At 42.7% G+C, this 20,425-nt stretch overlaps 1 protein-coding gene across 5 annotated transcripts in view; it reads left to right on the top strand.

The window, feature by feature from the left end:
• PAG1 (phosphoprotein membrane anchor with glycosphingolipid microdomains 1) overlaps nt 1-20,425 on the top strand; it is a 400,978-nt gene that overhangs the window by 366,325 nt on the left and 14,228 nt on the right. For all 5 annotated transcript variants that reach the window (XM_073631862.1, XM_073631860.1, XM_073631863.1 and 2 more), the window contains 2 exons: nt 11,316-11,367; nt 13,468-13,564. In XM_073631862.1, coding sequence (XP_073487963.1) covers nt 11,316-11,367; nt 13,468-13,564 — 149 coding nt within the window. The remainder of the gene's footprint in view (nt 1-11,315; nt 11,368-13,467; nt 13,565-20,425) is intronic.

Genomic DNA, 20,425 nt, shown 5'->3' with positions numbered 1-20,425 from the left:
GGAGGAGAAGTGAGAGTGCGCTGAAAGCGCCACACTAACATTGTTTTGTCTATCTGCTTTTAACCTTGTGTCTAAATGTAAGAGTTCACTTTTATTTATTCAAATAAACATCCCTATATTTTAACATACTACACCAGTGGAGCCCCCTTTCTTCTCTCCCTTCTTTACCCTTATCACTGTGCTGTCTATACCGGAGCTATTTTAGGAATCACAGCAGGGGATCCTGGAGGAGAAACTCAGTCTGCCACACTGACATACGGCAGTGATAACATCTATGGACCTGAACTCACAGATGCTATGATTTAACAGCTTTGAGGTGAGAGTTCTGGGAGACCATATTTACAGGAAGTTTTTAAGGGCAACACCACTATAATCTATTATTAAGAAACCATCTATTGGAAGCATACTATATCCCTATTCAGGACTTCCTAATACAGTTCAACCATTCATGAGGACCTAGTCTTTCCATTTATTTCATTTTTGGACTATTCACTATATATTGCACTTATTAATTATTATTGGCACTTCATTCACCAGTATTTTTGGTAGCACTCACTAGTTATGTAAAAGCATTTATTTATGTGTATCAGCTATGTATTTATGAATATATTACTCTATTATTGATTGTGTATGCACTTATGCACCTTATGCAATATATTAGTCTTGCGTTAATATATTTTTAACAACACTTTACCCAGAGGAAATCCTTCCCAGGATATTCGATCACTGCGCGAAATCATATTTTGATTTGTTGTCTTTATTTATATGTGTCACTGTGCACATTTCAGATTTTGCTGCATTTATCTAGTTTTTATTTTATCATACGTTATTGATAGTGTGAAGGACACTTAACACTAGTCCCTAAATTTTAGGGCTTGGTAATCACCAGAAAGGTGATGTTGTGTTGGCAATATGGTGCTATTCAGGTCCAGGACCATGGCAACTTAACGTGAACATTAATCCGGTCTCTTTGGTATTAACAGAGGAGTGCTGTCTGCAGCTTAGGCTGGCTTAACTCTGCTGCACTGCAGTTTATCCGTGGTGTTGGTGTACCTGCGGTTTTCGTGCGGTTAAGCCACGGTTCCCAATACTTTTCTATTAGGTTGTGCGTTTTCCGAAAGTGCACCGAAAATCCTGCATGTTACATCTATGGTGCGCTTTCAGAAAATGTGGCAAAAAACATGCAATCTAATAGTCTATAGGAAATTGCGGGTTAGCGGCACAAAAACTGTGGGTATACCTATGCTGCAGCCAAACCGCAGCACAGCAATGTGAAACCTTACCACATTTGATGTATTATTGGAGCAAGGGGGCAGGGTCCGTGGGCCCAGCCTCTCTAACAGCTCAGGAGATAGGGGATGAGCAACTTCTCCCCCTCCAGGTCCTAATTCTGCTTATCCTGACCATTGTCCCTACTCTGCCCTCCTCAGTGGCCTTCCTAGCCCTCTTTGGACACAAGCCTTCCTTTTACTTATCCAGATAGGAAATTTCAACTACAAGGTCTGCATTGATGGGGAGCCCTTTTAGAGATCGGAACAATATCCCACCCCCCATCATTTCATATTCCTGATATATGCCTGCTGTACCATGTTTTTGTATGAAAATATATCCTGTTCTCTTCATATTGCTTCTTTTGTGTGAAATCCTTGGTGTTCCTGCCAGTCCCTCTGCTTTCCTTTTAAAAACTGATATTAACCACTTCAATACAGGGCACTTTCGCACCTTCCTGAACAGGCCAATTTTCAGCTTTCAGCATTGTCACTTTTTGAATGACAATTGCGCGGTCATGCTACACTGTACCCAAACTAAATTTTTTATCAGTTTGTTCCCACAAATAGAGCTTTCTTTTGGTGGTATTTGATCACCTCTTCGGTTTTTATTTTTTGCTAAACAATTAAAAAAAGACCAAAAATTTTGAAAAAAAAATTGTTATAAAATTTTGTAAATAAGGACGTTTTCTCCTGCACTGATAAGCTGCACTGATAAGGCAGCACAGATGAGGCGGCACTGATAGGCGGCACTGATGGGTACTGATAGGTGGTACTGATAGGCGGCACTGATAGGTGGCATTGATAGGCGGCACTGATGGGCATTGATAGGTGGCACTGATGGTCACTCATAGGGGACACTGATGGCTGCACTGATGGGTATTTATGGGTGGCACTGATAGGCGGCACTGATGGGGACTGATGGCTGGCACTGATAGATTTATCTGATAGACATCACTGCTGGCACTGGCAGGCATTTTTCTTTGGCACTGATTGGCAGCTGCCTGGGCACTGATTGGTAGCTGCCTGGGCACTGATTGGCATTTCCCTGGTGGTCTAGTGTGGCATACCTGGTGGTCCAGTGTGGTGGCCATCCCTGGTGGCCCTGTGTGGGCATCCGAGGGGTGGTACGCTGAGAAACAATCAACACAGACCCCCCCCCCCCTCAGGAGAGCAGCCAATCAGCTCTTCTCTACACGCATCTGTCAGATGCGAGTGAGGAAAAGGCAATCAATGGCTCTTCTTGTTTACATCGTGATCAGCCGTGATTGGACACGGTTGATCGCGTGGTAAAAAGTCTGTCAGAGACTCTTTGCCTAGATTGAAGCTGCAATGTGTCAGACTGACACGCAGCAACAACGATAGGTGCAATGCGCGCCCCCATATCCTGAAAGACGTCATATGACGTCTGGTCAGGATATCGCAACCACTTTGCCAACGTCATTTTGTTATATGGCGGGCGGCAAGTGGTTAAGCAGAAGCAGCTCAGTGTGCTACTGTTTCTCCTTTCCTCAGCTCTTATACAGATGAGAACAGAGGGAATGTGAAAACTTTTATAAAATAAGGGGAAAAAAAGTATTTATAATTTGTTTTATATCATTTACACAAATGTTTTGCCTTTCATTTCTATTTTAACCCTTTCATGACTAAGCCTATTTTTGAAATTTGGTGTTTACAAGTTAAAATCCGTATTTTTTGCTAGAAAATTACTTAGAGTTCCCAAACATTATATATATATTTTTTAGCAGAGAATCTAGAGAATAAAATGGCGATTGTTGCAATATTTTTTATCACACGGTATTTGTGCAGCGGTGTTTTAAACGCAAATTTTTGGAAAAGGGACACTTTCATGAATTTTAAAAAATCCAAACAGTAAAGTTACCCCAATTTTTTTGTATAATGTGAAAGATGATGTTACGCCGAGTAAATAGATACCAAACATGTCACCCTTTATAATTGCACGCACTCGTGGAATGGCGACAAACTACGGTACCTATGAATTTCCATAGGCGACGCTTTAAAAATGTTTTACGGTTACCAGGTTTGAGCTACAGAGGAGGTCTTGGGCTAGAATTATTGCTCTCGCTCTGACGATCGCGGTGATACCTCACATGTGTGGTTTGAACACCGTTTACATATGCGGGCACGACTTCCGTATGCGTTTTCTTCGCTGCGCAAGCTCGCAGGGACAGGGGCACTTTAAAAAAAAAATTTTTTTATGTATTTATTTACTTTATTTATTTTTTTACTTTATAAATTGTGTTTAAAAAAATTTTTTTTTTTTAATTGCTGTCACAAGGAATGTAAACATCCCTTGTGACAGTAATAGGTGGTGACAGGTATTCTTTATGGAGGGATGGGGGGTCTAAAAGACCCCCCATCCCTCCTTTACACTTCAAAGTATTCAGATCGCCGAAAACGGCGATTCTGAATACTGTGTACTTTTTTTAATTCGGCGCCATTGGCAGTCGAGTAAACGGGAAGTGACGTCATGACGTCGCTTCCGCGTTTACAACAAGAAGGCTGGAACGAAGCCGCTCACAGCTTCGTTCCAGCCCGCCCCCAGCCGCCGAAGATTCCCGATTGGACACCGGGCCTCCCGATCGCATGGGAGGCCCGGTAACAGCGGCGGGAGGCGGCGGAGGGGGGGGGTGTCCCCTCCCGCTCCTCCGGTATAACAACCGAGCGGCTTTTAGCCGCATCGGTTGTTATACACGGGTAGCCGATCGCCCGCTGGAAACAACGGTACCGGGATGATGCCTGCAGCTGCAGGCATCATCCCGGTATAACCCCGGAAAGCCGAGTACGCATATCTGCGTACGGTCGGCGGGAAGGGGTTAAACCTCGTGGATGATCGCTCCAAGGGGGGACACTTTGTTTACCATTGCTTTAGATCCAGATTGATTGACTCGTTTACAGTGCTGATACATTCAGCACCTTTGACTGGTAATATTTTCAACCAATCCTTTTCTCCTCTCTGGATCATTAAGGGAATATGCGTACACCTTGAATCAATTATCTATATCTACCCTTTTTATACCCCCCCCCCCCCGGACTTAAATTTGTTTGCATTGTTATATCAGTTATTTCTGAAGATTTACCATCCACCTGTATACATCCCCCATATCTGCCATAGGGAAACCTTGTGGTCTTCATGACTGTGCTTCTGTGTTTGGACTCCCGAATTCATCCTCCTGATGTAACGGTCATTGATCGCGAAACATGTAGAGGACAACATGTCCCGTGAGGACCTTCTATACTTTTTGACTCCTATTGGAGCATACTAAGTATCTATATAACTGTATCAATATCCCTTGTTTTTTTTTTTTTGTATTTATTGTCTTGATTATTGTAAATCATGTATTGTCTTTTTGTTATATATAAAATAAAACACAGCTTTTACCTATACATGTGTATATTGTCCTATTGGTACCGAGATAGTCCTTATCTTTACAGTAGAGACTAGTTTGGGGAACTGTCTGCAACCCCTATTCTCAATTTACTAAGATGATGGTACCTCTTTTATAAAATTCCCTTTTCCTTATTTGGAATTGCAATTCCCTGAGGTTTACTCTCCCAATTCTTCTATTTGTAAACCCTCACCTTGTAAAACAACCCATTCGGTTTAAATCACCTTGCCCAGTCAAAGGGCTCCAGTCTAGGTGATCTTTTTTAAATGTTTAAATGAAAATGAAACTGGGTTGGCCTGCCAAAGCCTCCCCTGTTTACTTTCTCTTACTGGAAAAATATTTGTCCCACTAAAACATTTTTTCCTTGCACTAGAGAGGGAGGATTGGGAGGACAGTTTGGAACAAGGCCCCAAGCTGGTCATATCTGCAGGGAACAAACTCAAAGTTTCTCCACAGGGTGTATTTTACCCTGGTACGTATGTCTAAACTATATCCTGATAGAGACCCACATTGTCCTAAATGTCTGGCACACTTGGGCACATACATGCATATGTTCTGGGACTGCCCCATGTTGTCGACCTTTTGGGCAGGGGTATTCAAACAGTTGAATGTTCGTCTTGAATTGGCTGTCCCTATGACGCCTGAATTAGCTTTACTGGGTATACATGACGATGACCAAAGATCGCATTATAGCAAACTGTTGATATCATATCTGCTTTTTTATGTAAAAAAGGAAATATTGTGCAAGTGGACCCCCTCTGCCCCCCCAGCTGTAGCCACATGGGAGAATAAAGTTAATGCTGCCCTTCCGTTATATAAGTTGACGTACATTAGTCGTGAGTGCCCCTGGAAATTCGATAAAGTATGGTTACCATGGACAACAATTTAATCAAAGGGATATAGTAATCCGAGAATGAAGATGGCCAAAAAGTTAGAGGGGTTTTTAAACTAGGCGATGGGGGGGAGGGTCCAGAGGCAGAGATAGCCAGCGCGGAAGATATTCCAGAGGGTAGTATTGGGGGCATTAGTGGCAGGTTAACCAAAGCACAAAAACACAAGGTGAGTATAGTAGCAAGTCCTAGTTGCAATCTCGAAACACCCAATACGAGGACAATATGCGATCGGTCTAAACTATGTGGCATGTTCACCAATGCCAGGAGCATGGCAGACAAGATGGGTGAACTAGAGATACTGTTGTACGAGGAGGATTTGGATTTTGTGGGAATTTCAGAGACCTGGTTCAACAGCTCTCATGATTGGCTGGCAAACATTCAAGGGTATACCCTTTACCGCAAGGATAGGGAGGGTAAAAAAGGGGGAGGGGTATGCCTATATATCAAGAATAATGTACAAGTGAATGTGAGAGATGACATTACTAAGGGAGCTAGGGAGGAGGTGGAATCCTTATGGGTAGAGCTCCAAAGGGATGAAGCTAAGGGGAAAATAATACTGGGAGTATGCTATAGGCCCCCTAACCTGAGGGAGGAAGTGGAGACGGATCTCCTATCACAAATTGGATTAGCAGCAAGGATGGGAAGTGTTATCATAATGGGGGATTTTAATTATCCAGACATAGACTGGGTGGAGGGAACCGCGCATTCATTTAAGGCTCGCCAACTCCTTAATGTCTTGCAGGACAATTTTATGGGTCAGATGGTAGACGCACCAACTAGAATTAAAACATTACTGGATCTACTGATTACCAACAATACAGACCTGATCACGGATGTGGAAATACGGGGCAATTTAGGTACAGCGATCACAGGTCAATTAGTTTCAGTATAAATCACACAAATAGGAAACATAAAGGGAATACAAAGACACTGAATTTCAAAAGAGCCAACTTCCCTAAACTACAAACCTTGCTAAAAGGCATAAACTGGGATAAAATATTAGGAACAAAGAATACGGAGGAGAGATGGGTTTGCTTTAAGAGCATATTAAATAAGGGCATTAGCCAATGTATCCCATTGGGTAATACATTTAAAAGAGCGAACAAAAGTCCTGGATGGCTTAACTCCAATGTAAAAATACATATAAAAGCAAAGCAGAAGGCCTTCAAAAAATACAAGGTTGAGGGATCATCCTCAGCATTCAGACTTTATAAAGAATGCAACAGGAAATGTAAGGGTGCAATTAGGATGGCTAAGATAGAACATGAAAGACACATAGCGGAGGAGAGCAAAAAAAATCCCAAGAAATTCTTTAAGTATGTAAACAGTAAAAAAGGGAGGACAGACCATATTGGCCCCATAAAGAATGAGGAAGGACATCTGGTTACAAAGGATGGGGAGATGGCAAAGGTATTGAATTTATTCTTCTCCTCAGTCTTCACGAGTGAATCAGGGGGCTTCAGTAACCAAAACTGCAGTGTTTATCCTCATGACACAACACAGGAAGCACCTCCATGGTTAACAGAGGACAGAATTAAAATTAGACTTGAGAAACTTAACATTAATAAATCACCGGGACCAGATGGCTTGCATCCAAGGGTACTTAGGGAACTCAGTCAAGTGATTGCCAGACCGTTGTTCCTCATTTTTACAGATAGTCTACTGACTGGAATGGTACCAGCTGATTGGAGAAAAGCCAATGTAGCACCAATATTTAAAAAGGGCCCAAAATACATCCCTGGGAATTACAGACCAGTTAGCCTAACATCAATAGTATGTAAACTCTTGGAGGGGATGATAAGGGACTATATACAAGATTTTAGTAATAAGAACGGTATCATTAGCAGTAATCAGCATGGATTCATGAAGAATCGTTCTTGCCAAACCAATCTATTAACTTTCTATGAGGAGGTGAGTTGCCATCTAGATAAAGGAAGGCCCGTAGACGTGGTGTATCTGGATTTTGCAAAAGCATTTGACACAGTTCCCCATAAACAGGCGGTGGTCTCAGCGGGGAGCATTGATAGCTTCAAGAAACTATTAGATAAGCACCTGAATGACCGCAACATACAGGGATATACAATGTAATACTGACACATAGGTTGGACTTGATGGACTTGTGTCTTTTTTCAACCTCACCTACTATGTAACTATGTAACCTGTCTGTCTCCCTTCTATTTCCCTTTTTTTTTCTTTCTTCTCTTCTCCCCTCTCTTCCGCCCCCTTCTTTGCTGGTTTTTCCCCCTTTCTCTCCCCTTTCTTGTCTCCTTCCCCCCTTATTAAGGCATTATACCCCTGACTTCAGGATTGAGAAATGTAATACTTCCTGCATTGGAACACCGTCCACACTGTTAGCTATATATATTTATGTACTATGTGTAATACTTATACCAACATTATACATTTTACCCCTGTAACACATTGAATATGATTATGCTGTAATGTATGTACTCTTTCCTTCAATAAAACACTCCTGATTGATAAAAAACATTTTTTCCAGCGCTCTAAAAAGTTCCTTTAAAAAAAGACCATCCCAGTCATATACACTGCCATGTATGTTTCAATTTTCAAGGACCAAATAGACAAAAGGTTAGAAGCCCTCCTTAAGTCCAGTTGTGTCTGTTTACCAGGCTTTAGCTGTATGATCCAAAACATAGCTAGGAACCTTGAGGACAGGGTTGAGAACCACTGGTGTAGGTTATACTGGGGCTGTTGTTACAGCTTTGTTTGCCAGTGTTAATCACCTAAAGGCAATTGCTTATTACCTATGGTCTAAAGCCTCATACCCACGATGAGAAAACCAGATGAAAAATTCAGCTTTAGACGAGATCGTATGATATACTGATCATTAGTACACAGCTTTCGTCCCAAATTTTCCGAAGGAATAGACACAAAAAAAAATTTGTATGATTCCAGATCGTATGATTTTCGTTTTAATTAGTACAGTTTTTTTTCTAAAATAGAGTACAAATACATTAGATCACTCACAAAATGTTTTTTCTGTCATATGTGAATTTTCGTACTTTAGTAACCTATTCTCTTTCGATATGGAGACTAGCATGCAAAGAAAAACAGACAATGATTCGTCTGATAATCTCATTGTGTGTACTAGGCTTAGAGGGGTTGTAAAGGCAAAAGGTTTTTTATCTTAATGCATTCTAATATTCCAATGCAGCAGCCGCCCCAGCAACCCCTAATACTTACCCGAGCCCCATCTCTGTCCAGCGATGTCCACGAGTGCCTCGGCCACCAGTGACTCTTCCACCTGATTGTCTGAGACAGAGCAGCAGCGCCATTGGCTCCCGCTGCTGTCAATCAAAGGCAGTTGGCCAATCAGGAAAGAGGGGGCGGGGCTGAACCGAGCGCCGTTTCTAAATGAACACACAGAGCTGCAGCTCGGCTCGGGTGGCCCCATAGCAAGCTGCTTGCTGTGGGGGCACTCTGCAGGAGGGAGGGGCCAGGAGCTCCAGCCAGGGACCTGAGAAGAGGAGGATTTGGGCTGCTCTGTACAAAACCACTACACAGAGCAGGCAAGTATAACATGTTTATTATTTTTATAGGAGAAAAAATGAGATTTTACAATCACTGGTAAGCTTTACAATCACCAATTCATCTGGTCCTGTGTCCTGTATTATACTCCAAAAAAATATTTTTTTTCACGTTCAACATCCTATTTTTCGGCTTTAAATACATGTTATTTCCTGTCTGTATTTTGCAAAAATAATTGACATCTTTATTTTTAACCCCTTCCCGCCGAGCGTACGCAGATGTGCGTACTCGGCTTTCGGGGGTTATACCGGGATGATCGGCTTTCCAAGTATAACAACCGATGCGGCTAAAAGCCGCTCGGCTGTTATATCGGAGGAGCGGTAGGGGACGCCCCCCCCTCCCGCCGCTCTTACCGGGCCTCCCGATCACCAATCCTCCGGCGGCTACTGACAGTCTGGAACGAAGCCGTAAGCGGCTTCGTTCCAACCTCCTAATTGTAAACGCGGAAGTGGCGTCATGACGTCACTTCCCGTTTACTCAGCTGCCAATGACGCCGGTTTTAAAAAAATATACAGTATTCAGAATCGCCGAAAATGGCGATCTGAATACTGTGAAGTGCAAAGGAGGGATCGGGGGTCTTTTAGAGTACCTGTCACCACCTATTACTGTTTTTTTAAACACAATTTATAAATATAAAGAAAAATAAAATAAATAAGAAAAATTTTTTTTTTTCTTTAAAGCGCCCCGGTCCCTGCGAGCTCGCGCAGTAAAGAAAACGCATACGGAAGTCGCGCCTGCATATGTAAACTGTGTTCAAATCACACGATCGTCAGAGCAAGAGCAATAATTCTAGCACTAGACCTCCTCAGTAACTCTAACCTGGTAACCGTAAAAAAAAAATTTAAAGCATCGCCTATGGAGATTTTTAGGTACCGTAGTTTGTCGCCATTCCACGAGTGCGTGCAACTATAACGCGTGACATGTTTGGTATCTATTTACTCTGCGTAACATCATCTTTTACATTATACAAAAAAATTGGGCTAACTTTACTGTTTGGTTTTTTTAAAACTCATGAAAGTGTCCCTTTTCCCAAAACACCGCTGCACAAATACCGTGTGACATAAAATATTGCAACAATCACCATTTTATTCTCTAGATTCTCTGCTAAAATATATATATATATATATATATATATATATATATATATATATATATATATAATGTTTGGGGGCTCTAAGTAATTTTCTAGCAAAAAATATGGATTTTAACTTGTAAACACCAAATGTCAAAAATAGGCTTAGTCATGAAAGGGTTAAGAAAGGAATTGTAAATTTTGATCTAGCAACGTTCACAGAAACTTTACCATGGCGCATTCTGTTAATTTATTTTTTCTGTTAAACATTCCTAAATAGCCCACAGCCTAGATAACATGCACAAAAAAGGATGCTGTGGATGCTTTAATAATAATGATATAACTTGATATAAAGAGAGCCTTGCTGGTGAACGCATCCAGTTGTATCAGGGAATAACAGGAACGTTATGTTTGCCAGGACCATTGATGACACAAATTCAGCTTTCAGAGGTCAGCAAAGCAAAAGAAAATGTTACATTTTCAAACTTGCTTTGAATTCATGGATAATATTCAAGAAGCTATTTTAAAGGTGCTGTTCTGTATAAAATAATGAGGTTCCTGAAGGTTATGGTGAGAATTTTTCCTATTTTTGTATGCGTCCCATAAATGAATACTATAAAATTGTTAAGTTTGTATGCAATATTTTGGAGTTGGCTCAGTATTCAAATCTGATATTCATATCCTCAGTTTTTCACTTTCCAAATATAAAGGAGCATCCTTATATCTTTGATGGTGATACGGTAGTACCTTTCATGTATCCTTTCTAGGTGATACATTTATTTTTTACAGACATTTATATAGCATCCATAGTTTACATGCTGTACATTCACATCAGTCCCTGCCCTTAAAGAGCTTACAATCCAAGGTCCCGATTTCACATGCATGCATACATGCACACAAACACTATTTGGATAGGAGCCAATTGGAGTGTCTGAGGAAACTGGAGTATGTTAAGGATAGCCACTGCAGGCCCAAGGAGAACATGCCAACACCATGTAGAAGTGTTCTGACCTGGATACATAGAGGGACCCCAGTGCTATGAGCCAGAAGCGTTTCATTACTAAGCCAACGTGCTGCACATATTTTTATGTGAATAATTCTTTTTTTGCTTTTGATTCTACAGAGGTAAAAAAGCAAAGAATCAGAATGGAGACCATGAAAACTTGGTGAATGCAGTAAGTTTAACCTGTTTCTCCCTATTTGCTAACTCATCCTAAAATAGTCTTCTTTAAAGAATAAGTTCACCTTTCTCGTGTAGCACCCTCTACCAATAGGTAGGTGCTAGTAGTAGGATTTTTACTAGATAGACTGCCAGCACAGGTAAATTTAGGCAGGCCTATGCTGCAAGCTAGGCCTGTTTGTTTTTGATCTGAGGGCTGGGAGTGGTTAGTGTAGCAGTGGGTGTGACCACCTGTGCTCTAGTTCTGAGGTGCCTCCCCAGCTTCCAGGGAGAATGTTCTGGAAGAGGGGCAGGGCCTAGAACTGGAATGGCAGGCAGCTCATGTGGGAGCCCTGACCAATCCCCAACTAGAATTGGCAGGGGGCGGGCCACCTATATAAGCTGAGGTAACATGCCACTGGGAGGAGTTGTCGGCCGGGTGAAGTGGAGAATGGAATACTAAACAGCAGCAGGAGGGCACCCCCATCTGGGGGAGGGGGGGAGTGCCGATCACAGGAGGAGGCCCAGGGAAAACTGTGAGGGAACGTCGCTTTTACACGGTCATTAGCGATGTCTTTATCATTACACGGTCATTGATAAGGAACTCCTGGAGCAGAGGGGCAGGTGAAGCTGTCGGAACGTATGGTCCACTTAAGTTCTCCATCAAGGACAGAGAAAGGTTGGCGAGTGTACCACAGTGGAGGGCTGGATGTGCCAAGAAGTCTGTGAGGGAACTTCACTTCTACACAGTCATTAGTGAAGTCCTCATCATTACACGGTCAATGATGAGGAGTCCTGGATCAGAGGAGAGACTGTGGGGAGTTGTGCCAAATCGATGTGGCCTGTGGGCACAGGATTTGCTATCTGGGAACAGTAGTCCACCGCTCAACATGTGCTTTTAAACTACTAGGCCTCCGGGGAGAGGTGCTACAGGCCTCTGGCCTAGTAGCAGCGATCAACCAGAGCCAGCTTGAGGAACTATTCAGAGTGGGTCCTTCTTGCTTACAGAAGAAGATGTGACATTACATTGATAACTACAGGATAAGTTTGTGCAGGAGGAGAGGGTATCTGGGAACATCACCCTTACACGGTCAAGTGTGATGTCCTCATCCTTACACGGTCATGGGTGTGGAAGTTCTGGAAGCAATAGTCTGCAGGAGTTACGCAGTGGAGGAGCAATAGTCTGCATGGTGACACAGGAGAAAGATCTTTTCTGGGGTCTACCAATCACCTGATCTACAGGTTGCTGACCCCCACTTTACAGGCTCCAAGAAATAAATACATGCACGTTTTTTTACCTGCAAAAAATGTGCATTTGATATATTTTTCCAAAAAATAAACATATCCTTTTAACTTGTAGTTCATCAAAAGAAAGGCAAAAACTCTTTATAAAGCGTGGTCTAATTTTTTCTAATAACATAAAAGTTCCTTCCTTATCCCCTAAGGCAGTTGGATTCCCCCAAGAGCAGTGATGGCGAACCTTGGCAACCCAGATGTTTTGGAACTACATTTCCCATGATGCTCAACTACACTGCAGAGTGCATGAGCATCATGGGGAATGTAGTTCCAAAACATCTGGGGTGCCAAGGTTCACCATCACTGCCCTAGAGCAACAATCTACGTAATTATATGTTATAAAAAATTCCACCCTCTCTCGGCATGGATATATCAGGATATTTTTACCAGCTACTTGTATGATAGGCCTGCATTCTCTATATCAGGGGTAGGCAACCTCGGCCCTCCAGCTGTGGTGAAACTACAAGTCCCATCATGCCTCTGCCTCTAGGAGTCATGCCTGTGATTGTCAGGGTCTTACAATGTCTCATGGGACTTGTAGTTTCAAAACAGCTAGAGGGCCACGGTTGCCTACCCCTGCTCTGTAGTGAATTCTAAACAGGAATACAGAGACGACTCCGACATGTGTCACTAGTAGCTTAGCTGGAAAATGCTGGGATAATGACTATATGGAAATAAAATAAAATAGATGCTTATTCCGTAAATTTGTCATCTGAGACCTTGTTATTTTGTACAATATTGGCACACAGTGTTTAGATACAATGATATTGCACCTTTACCTGTTATTCCAGTATAATAATTATACATATTTACCCATCAGCCTTCTGACAAAGAGACACACAGCCGTTCTGTAACAAGCCTGGGGACAGAAGCTCCGGTCAGCAGTTACCGAAATGGCGCCATCAGCACTGGTGACGGTATGTATGAAGTAAAACCCAGACCATTATTTTAGTGTACTTATACTGTGTGCAATTAAAGAAAAAAAACAAATTAATGTTTAAAGCGGTATTAAACACAAAACCAGAAATGTAATATATTGCAGTTTACCAATCATTCGATGTGATGGCTGCATTAGTTTTCATTTATTTGGCTCCCCACCTCTGGTGTACTAGTAACACACCTCCTGTATTTGAGTGCTCCCAATCTGAAGGAGCACTGTGGGCACAGCATATAGCAGCATTGTCAGTCTAGGGGAGGGGAGTGCTAAATATATGAGCAGATTTAAATACACTAACAAATTGAAGCCAAACTCCAGCTCAAACTTTATAATCAGTTACAGCAAACCATGTTTTTTTTCCCTTTTGGGATAAAGGTTTTTAATGAATACGTACAAAACTGACCATTGTAAGCATCCCTGCCAGAGTTATTTGTTTTTTTTCTCTTTCATGTAAAGTGACGCATGCTGCAGGAGAGCTTGTGATTTTTAAAAACAGAGTTGCTGGCTAGATCACCAAATGAAAATAAAAGAAAGCAAGCCTTAAAAAGAAAATGAATGCAGTCACCACATGTAAAAATTGATAAGCTGCAATATAATAGATGTTTGGTTTTGGGTTTAAGCAATCTGAAGAATATACAGTTGTGCTCATAAGTTTACGTACCCTGGCAGAATTTATGATATCTTGGCAATTTTATAGAGAATATGAATGATAACACAAAAACTTTTCTTTCACTCATGGTTAATGTGTGGCTGAAGCCATTTATTATCAGTCAACTGTGTTTACGCTTTTTAAATCATAATCGCAACAGAAACTACCCAAATGACCCTGATCAAAAGTTTACATACCCCAGTTCCTAATACCGTGTATTGCCCCCTTTAACATCAATGACAGCTTGAAGTCTTTTGTGGTATTTGTGGATGAGGCTCTTTATCTTCTCAGATGGTAAAGCTGCCCATTCCTCTTGGCAAAAAGCCTCCAGTTCCTGTAAATTCTTGGTCTGTCTTGCATGAACTGCACGTTTGAGATCTCCCCAGAGTGGTTCAATGATATTGAGGTCAGGAGACTGAGATGGCCACTCCAGAACCTTCACTTTATTCTGCTGTAGCCAATGACAGGTCAACTTGGCCTTGTGTTTTGGATCATTGTCATGTTGGAATGTCCAAGTACGTCCCATGTGCAGCTTCCTGGCTGATGAATGTAAATGTTCCTCCAGTATTTTTTGATAACATACTGCATTCATCTTGTCACCAATTTTGACCAAATTTCCTGTGCCTTTGTAGCTCACACATCCCCAAAACATCAGCGATCCACCTCCATACCTTTCATCATAGGCTTTGTTGACTCCTCTCCAAATGTAGCGTTTATGGTTGTGGCCAAAAAGCTCAATTTTGGTCTCATCACTCCAAATGACTTTGTGCCAGAAGGTTTGAGGCTTGTCTCTGTGCTGTTTGGCGTATTGTAAGTGGGATACTTTGTGACATTTGCGTAGTAATGGCTTTCTTCTGGTGACTTGACCATGCAGCCCATCTTTCTTCCAATGCCTCCTTATTGTACATCTTGAAACAACCACACCACATGTTTTCAGAGAGTCCTGTATTTCACCTGAAGTTATTTGTGGGTTTTTATTTGCATCCAGAACAATTTTCCTGCCAGTTGTGGCTGAAATTTTAGTTGGTCTACCTGACCGTGGTTTGGTTTCAACAGAACCCCTCATTTTCCACTTCTTGATTAGAGTTTGAGCACTGCTGACTGGCATTCTCAATTCCTTGGATATCTTTTTATATCCTATTTAGTTTCCTACCTCCATATAGGTTACTAGATTAAAATAAATTCTTAGGTGCACCGTGCATATGTCAAATATTAAAAACAAATACCGTGCATGTGTCAATTAAATATTCTGCTACAATATTGTGCAATCATAGGTGATACATAGACATAAATGCTTACACATGTGATATTGCTGAGGAGGGAAGGAAGGGGGAGGGGCGGGGGGGAGAGGAAGGGGGGGGGGGGAGGGGAGTGAGATGGGGAAGTGGGGAGGGGGTGTAGGAAGTCTGTTCCTAAGGAAAATTGCAATAACAAGATAAAGTGCAAATGTGCTGGTGCAATCCAAAAAGCAACAGTGACAAGATAAAGTGCAAACGTGCTTCAAAATTCTTTAGTATGTCTCTTGTGCAATTTCTTGTGCTGTGGTGATAATCCTTCACTTATAATATCTCTTTGCTCTGAAAGTGCAGCCACTCACCAGATCACTTCACCCCTGCGGGGGTAGTAGGCAGTTACAGTTTTATCGCCACTGTACAGCGATCGCTGGCGGGCTCAGGATCGTGGTATATCATATATAAAAAGAGTGGGAGTGCCCATAGCGTAAAATTGCTTTAAAAAAGTTTTATTACACAAAATGAAAGGGTACTCACACTTTTGCAGTAAAAATCAAGCGAAATGGTAAAAACGTCAAAACCGTCATAAATATCCTTCAGCGCTGGTACAGGAGGTGATGTTTGGGAAGCACAGATTAGGCCACGCCCTAGGCGTTTCGTCGTTAGGACGTCACGCTCCCGTAGACGTCCTAACGACGAAACGCCTAGGGCGTGGCCTAATCTGTGCTTCCCAAACATCACCTCCTGTACCAGCGCTGAAGGATATTTATGACGGTTTTGACGTTTTTACCATTGCGCTTGATTTTTACTGCAAAAGTGTGAGTACCCTTTCATTTTGTGTAATAAAACTTTTTTAAAGCAATTTTACGCTATGGGCACTCCCACTCTTTTTATATATGATATACCACGATCCTGAGCCCGCCAGCGATCGCTGTACAGTGGCGATAAAACTGTAACTGCCTACTACCCCCGCAGGGGTGAAGTGATCTGGTGAGTGGCTGCACTTTCAGAGCAAAGAGATATTATAAGTGAAGGATTATCACCACAGCACAAGAAATTGCACAAGAGACATACTAAAGAATTTTGAAGCACGTTTGCACTTTATCTTGTCACTGTTGCTTTTTGGATTGCACCAGCACATTTGCACTTTATCTTGTTATTGCAATTTTCCTTAGGAACAGACTTCCTACACCCCCTCCCCACTTCCCCATCTCACTCCCCTTCCCCCCCCCCCCCCTTCCTCTCCCCCCCGCCCCTCCCCCTTCCTTCCCTCCTCAGCAATATCACATGTGTAAGCATTTATGTCTATGTATCACCTATGATTGCACAATATTGTAGCAGAATATTTAATTGACACATGCACGGTATTTGTTTTTAATATTTGACATATGCACGGTGCACCTAAGAATTTATTTTAATCTAGTAACCTATATGGAGGTAGGAAACTAAATAGGAACAGCGCCAAACCCTTCTATAATTTTTAATATATCTCAGCTGTCCCCATTTTAGGGTGACTGCTTGCTGGGAGGCAGCAGTTCCAAACTTTACCAATTAAGTCTTTATGTCCACTGCGCGGGTTCACCATCCCTTTACTATCTTTTTATATCCCTTCCCTGTTTTATACAGTTCAGTTACCTTTTCCCGCAGATCCTTTGACAATTCTTTTGCTTTCCTCATGACTCAGAATCCAGAAACGTCAGTTCAGCACTGGATGAAAGATGCAAGGGTCTGTCAGGAGTCCAGGAACTCATTGACCTTTTATACACTCGCACTAATTTACAAGCAAACAGATCACAGGTGAGGATGGTTACCTTTTAATAGCCATTCAAACCCATTTGTGTGCATGTTATCAGACCAAGGGTGTGTAAACTTTTGATCAGAGTCATTTGGGTAGTTTCTGTTATGATTATGATTTAAAAAGAGTAAACACAGTTGATTGATAATAAATGGCTTCAGCCAAACACTAACCATGAGTGAAAGACATGTTTTTGTGTTATCATTCAAATTCTCTGAATAATGGACAAGAAATCATGAATTCTGCCAGGGTATGTAAACTTATGAGCACTGTAGCTGTATATGCAACCTGAATAATATAAAGGACTTAACGTGGTATTAAACCCAAAATAAAAAAATAAGGCTATTGCAGCTTACCAATCATTAGATGTGGTGTCTGCATTTGTTTTCTTTTCTCAGGCTTTTTCCTTCTGTTCTCACATGGTGATCTGGCCAGTTAAAGTGATTCTAAAGGCAGAAGTTTTATTTATCTTAATGCATTCTATGCATTATGATAAAAAACCTTCTGTGTGCAGCAGCCCCCCTAATACTTGCCTGAGCCCCATCTCAATCCAGAGATGTCCATGTGTGCCTCCGCCATCCAGGACTCTCCCTCCTGATTGGCTGAGACACAGAAGTTGCGCCATTGGCTCCCGTTGCTGTCAATCAGTCAGTTAGCCAGTGAGAGAGAGAGAGGGGGTGGGGCCAAACTGCAGCTCCATGTCTGAATGGACACACAGAGCTGTAGCTTGGCTTGGGTGCCCCCATAGCAAGCTGGTTGGTGTGGGGGCACTCGGCAGGAGGGAGGAGCAAAGAGAGCCAGCCAGGGACCCAAGAAGAGGAGGATCTGGGCTGCTCTGTGAAAAAAATCTCTGTACAGAGCAAGTAAGTATAACATGTTTGTTATTTTTAAAGAAAAAAAAAAAACAAGACTTTAGTATCACTTTAAACTTCAATAAAAACCATCCAACATTCGGCCTGTGTGTATGGGAGCCGGTCCAACAGAAGCCGGCTATTTGGCCAGCGCGACCTTGCACCTGATCAACGCTCTTAGCCAATGGCTGAGAGCGCTGACCCGGAGTATTCTGGCAGGGGGGCCGTCCCCCTGTCAGAACACAACAGTTCAGCAGAGGAGATCAAAAAAAGGTCAGCTCTGGTCAGAGCCACTGTACTAACGATCAAACGTTAGTACAGCGGCTCTGACTGGGGCTGACCTTTTTTTTTTTTTTTTTTTTTTTCTGTTCAACCTGCTGGGTCGAATGGAAAAAAAACTCCTATTGTGTACCAAGCTTAACACACCTCCTGCATTAAAGTGCTCCCACTGGATGAAAGAGGAAAAGAGATACGTTTGGACAGCAGCATTGTCAGCCTGGGGGAAGGGGAGTGTTAGATGTACTGACAGATTTAAATACACTAACAAATTGAAGCCAAACTCCAGCTAACATTTTTTAAGCAGTTACAGCTAACTTTTTTTTTCCTTTTTGAGATACAAGTTTCACCTAAATAAAAGCTGATCATTATAAGCACCCATATCAGTGTTAAATGGTTTATCTTAACCCTTTAACTGCTGCATCTGTAGGACAGCTCTGTTCTGGAGGCTTAGTATCACATGTGGGCATTACCTAGAGCAGTCAACATGCAAATGCAGTCTTACTAGGAACACCCATTCCTCCCAAGAGACAGTCCCTGCTTGTATAAGGGCTGATGACTCTTGTGTGAAAATCTCATTTTTACAGGAAATGAATGTGAAGTAGAATTAACCATGATACTTTGCTGCAAAGAGTTTTTGTTCTACCGTTTGCTATGAGGGGGAAGAATGCCATTTTTAAAGTGAACTGAAAGCGCAAAACATGAATTCAAATATATTCCTTAATAGCTACGAGGATATAATTCTGCTGTATATGAACCAGATGCCTTGCTAAAACCCAGATTTTACCTTGCTAAAGTAGTGGCAACATCATTTCTGTGCTGCATGTGAGTTGTGCTGCAACATACCAGAAGCCTAGACATCACTTTTACAAGACAACAGAAGACTTCTAGTTTATGTCTGCACAGGGGGTTCAGGTGTATTACTGTACCTTTAAGGAGGAAAGGTCTGCCTCAAGCCAGACATGTTCTGTTTGTGCACTGCTGTATACTGTATGTTCCCATAGTTGAGGAACTCAGTTTAGAGTAGAAGTGTGAAACTAAATTTCATCATGGGCCACGTCAGCAGTATGGTTGCCCTCGAAGGGCTGTGCCAAGTTCATGATTATGCTATGCACAGGGTGCAGAGTTCAGGATTACTCTGCGTACGGGGTGCAGAGTTCAGGATTACTCTGCGCACAGAGTGCAGAGTTCAGGATTACTCTGCGTACGGGGTGCAGGGTTTAGGATGACTCTGCGTACAGGGTGCAGAATTCAGGATGACTCTGCGCACGGGGTGCAGAGTGCAGGATTACTCTGCGCACTGGGTGCAGAGTGCAGGATTACTCTGCGCACGGGGTGCAGAGTGCAGGATTACTCTGCGCACGGGGTGCAGAGTGCAGGATTACTCTGCGCACGGGGTGCAGAGTGCAGGATTACTCTGCGCACGGGGTGAAGAGTGCAGGATTACTCTGCGCACGGGGTGCAGAGTGCAGGATTACTCTGCGCACGGGGTGCAGAGTGCAGGATTACTCTACGTACGGGGTGCAGCATTCAGAACTACTCTGCGCACAGGGTGCAGAGTGCAGGATTACTCTACGTACGGGATGCAGCGTTCAGGATTACTCTGCGCACAGGGTGCAGAGTGCAGGATTACTCTACGTACAGGGTGCAGCGTTCAGGATTACTCTGCGCACAGGGTGCAGAGTGCAGGATTACTCTGCGTACGGGGTGCAGAGTGCAGGATTTCTCTGCGCACGGGGTGCAGAGTGCAGGATTTCTCTGCGCACGGGGTGCAGAGTGCAGGATTTCTCTGCGCACAGGGTGCAGAGTGCAGGATTACTCTACGTACAGGGTGCAGAGTGCAGGATTTCTCTGCGCACGGGGTGCAGAGTGCAGGATTTCTCTGCGCACGGGGTGCAGAGTGCAGGATTTCTCTGCGCACGGGGTGCAGAGTGCAGGATTTCTCTGCGCACGGGGTGCAGAGTGCAGGATTTCTCTGCGCACGGGGTGCAGAGTGCAGGATTAGTCTGTTAGTGTACAGGGTGCCATGTTGCGGCTG

This window comes from Aquarana catesbeiana, linkage group LG05 (genome assembly GCF_042186555.1).
Source record: "Aquarana catesbeiana isolate 2022-GZ linkage group LG05, ASM4218655v1, whole genome shotgun sequence".
Classification (NCBI taxonomy): Eukaryota; Metazoa; Chordata; class Amphibia; order Anura; family Ranidae; genus Aquarana; species Aquarana catesbeiana.
The sequence above is the reverse complement of the archived record's forward strand: the minus strand, read 5'-3'. Positions and strand labels throughout refer to the sequence as shown.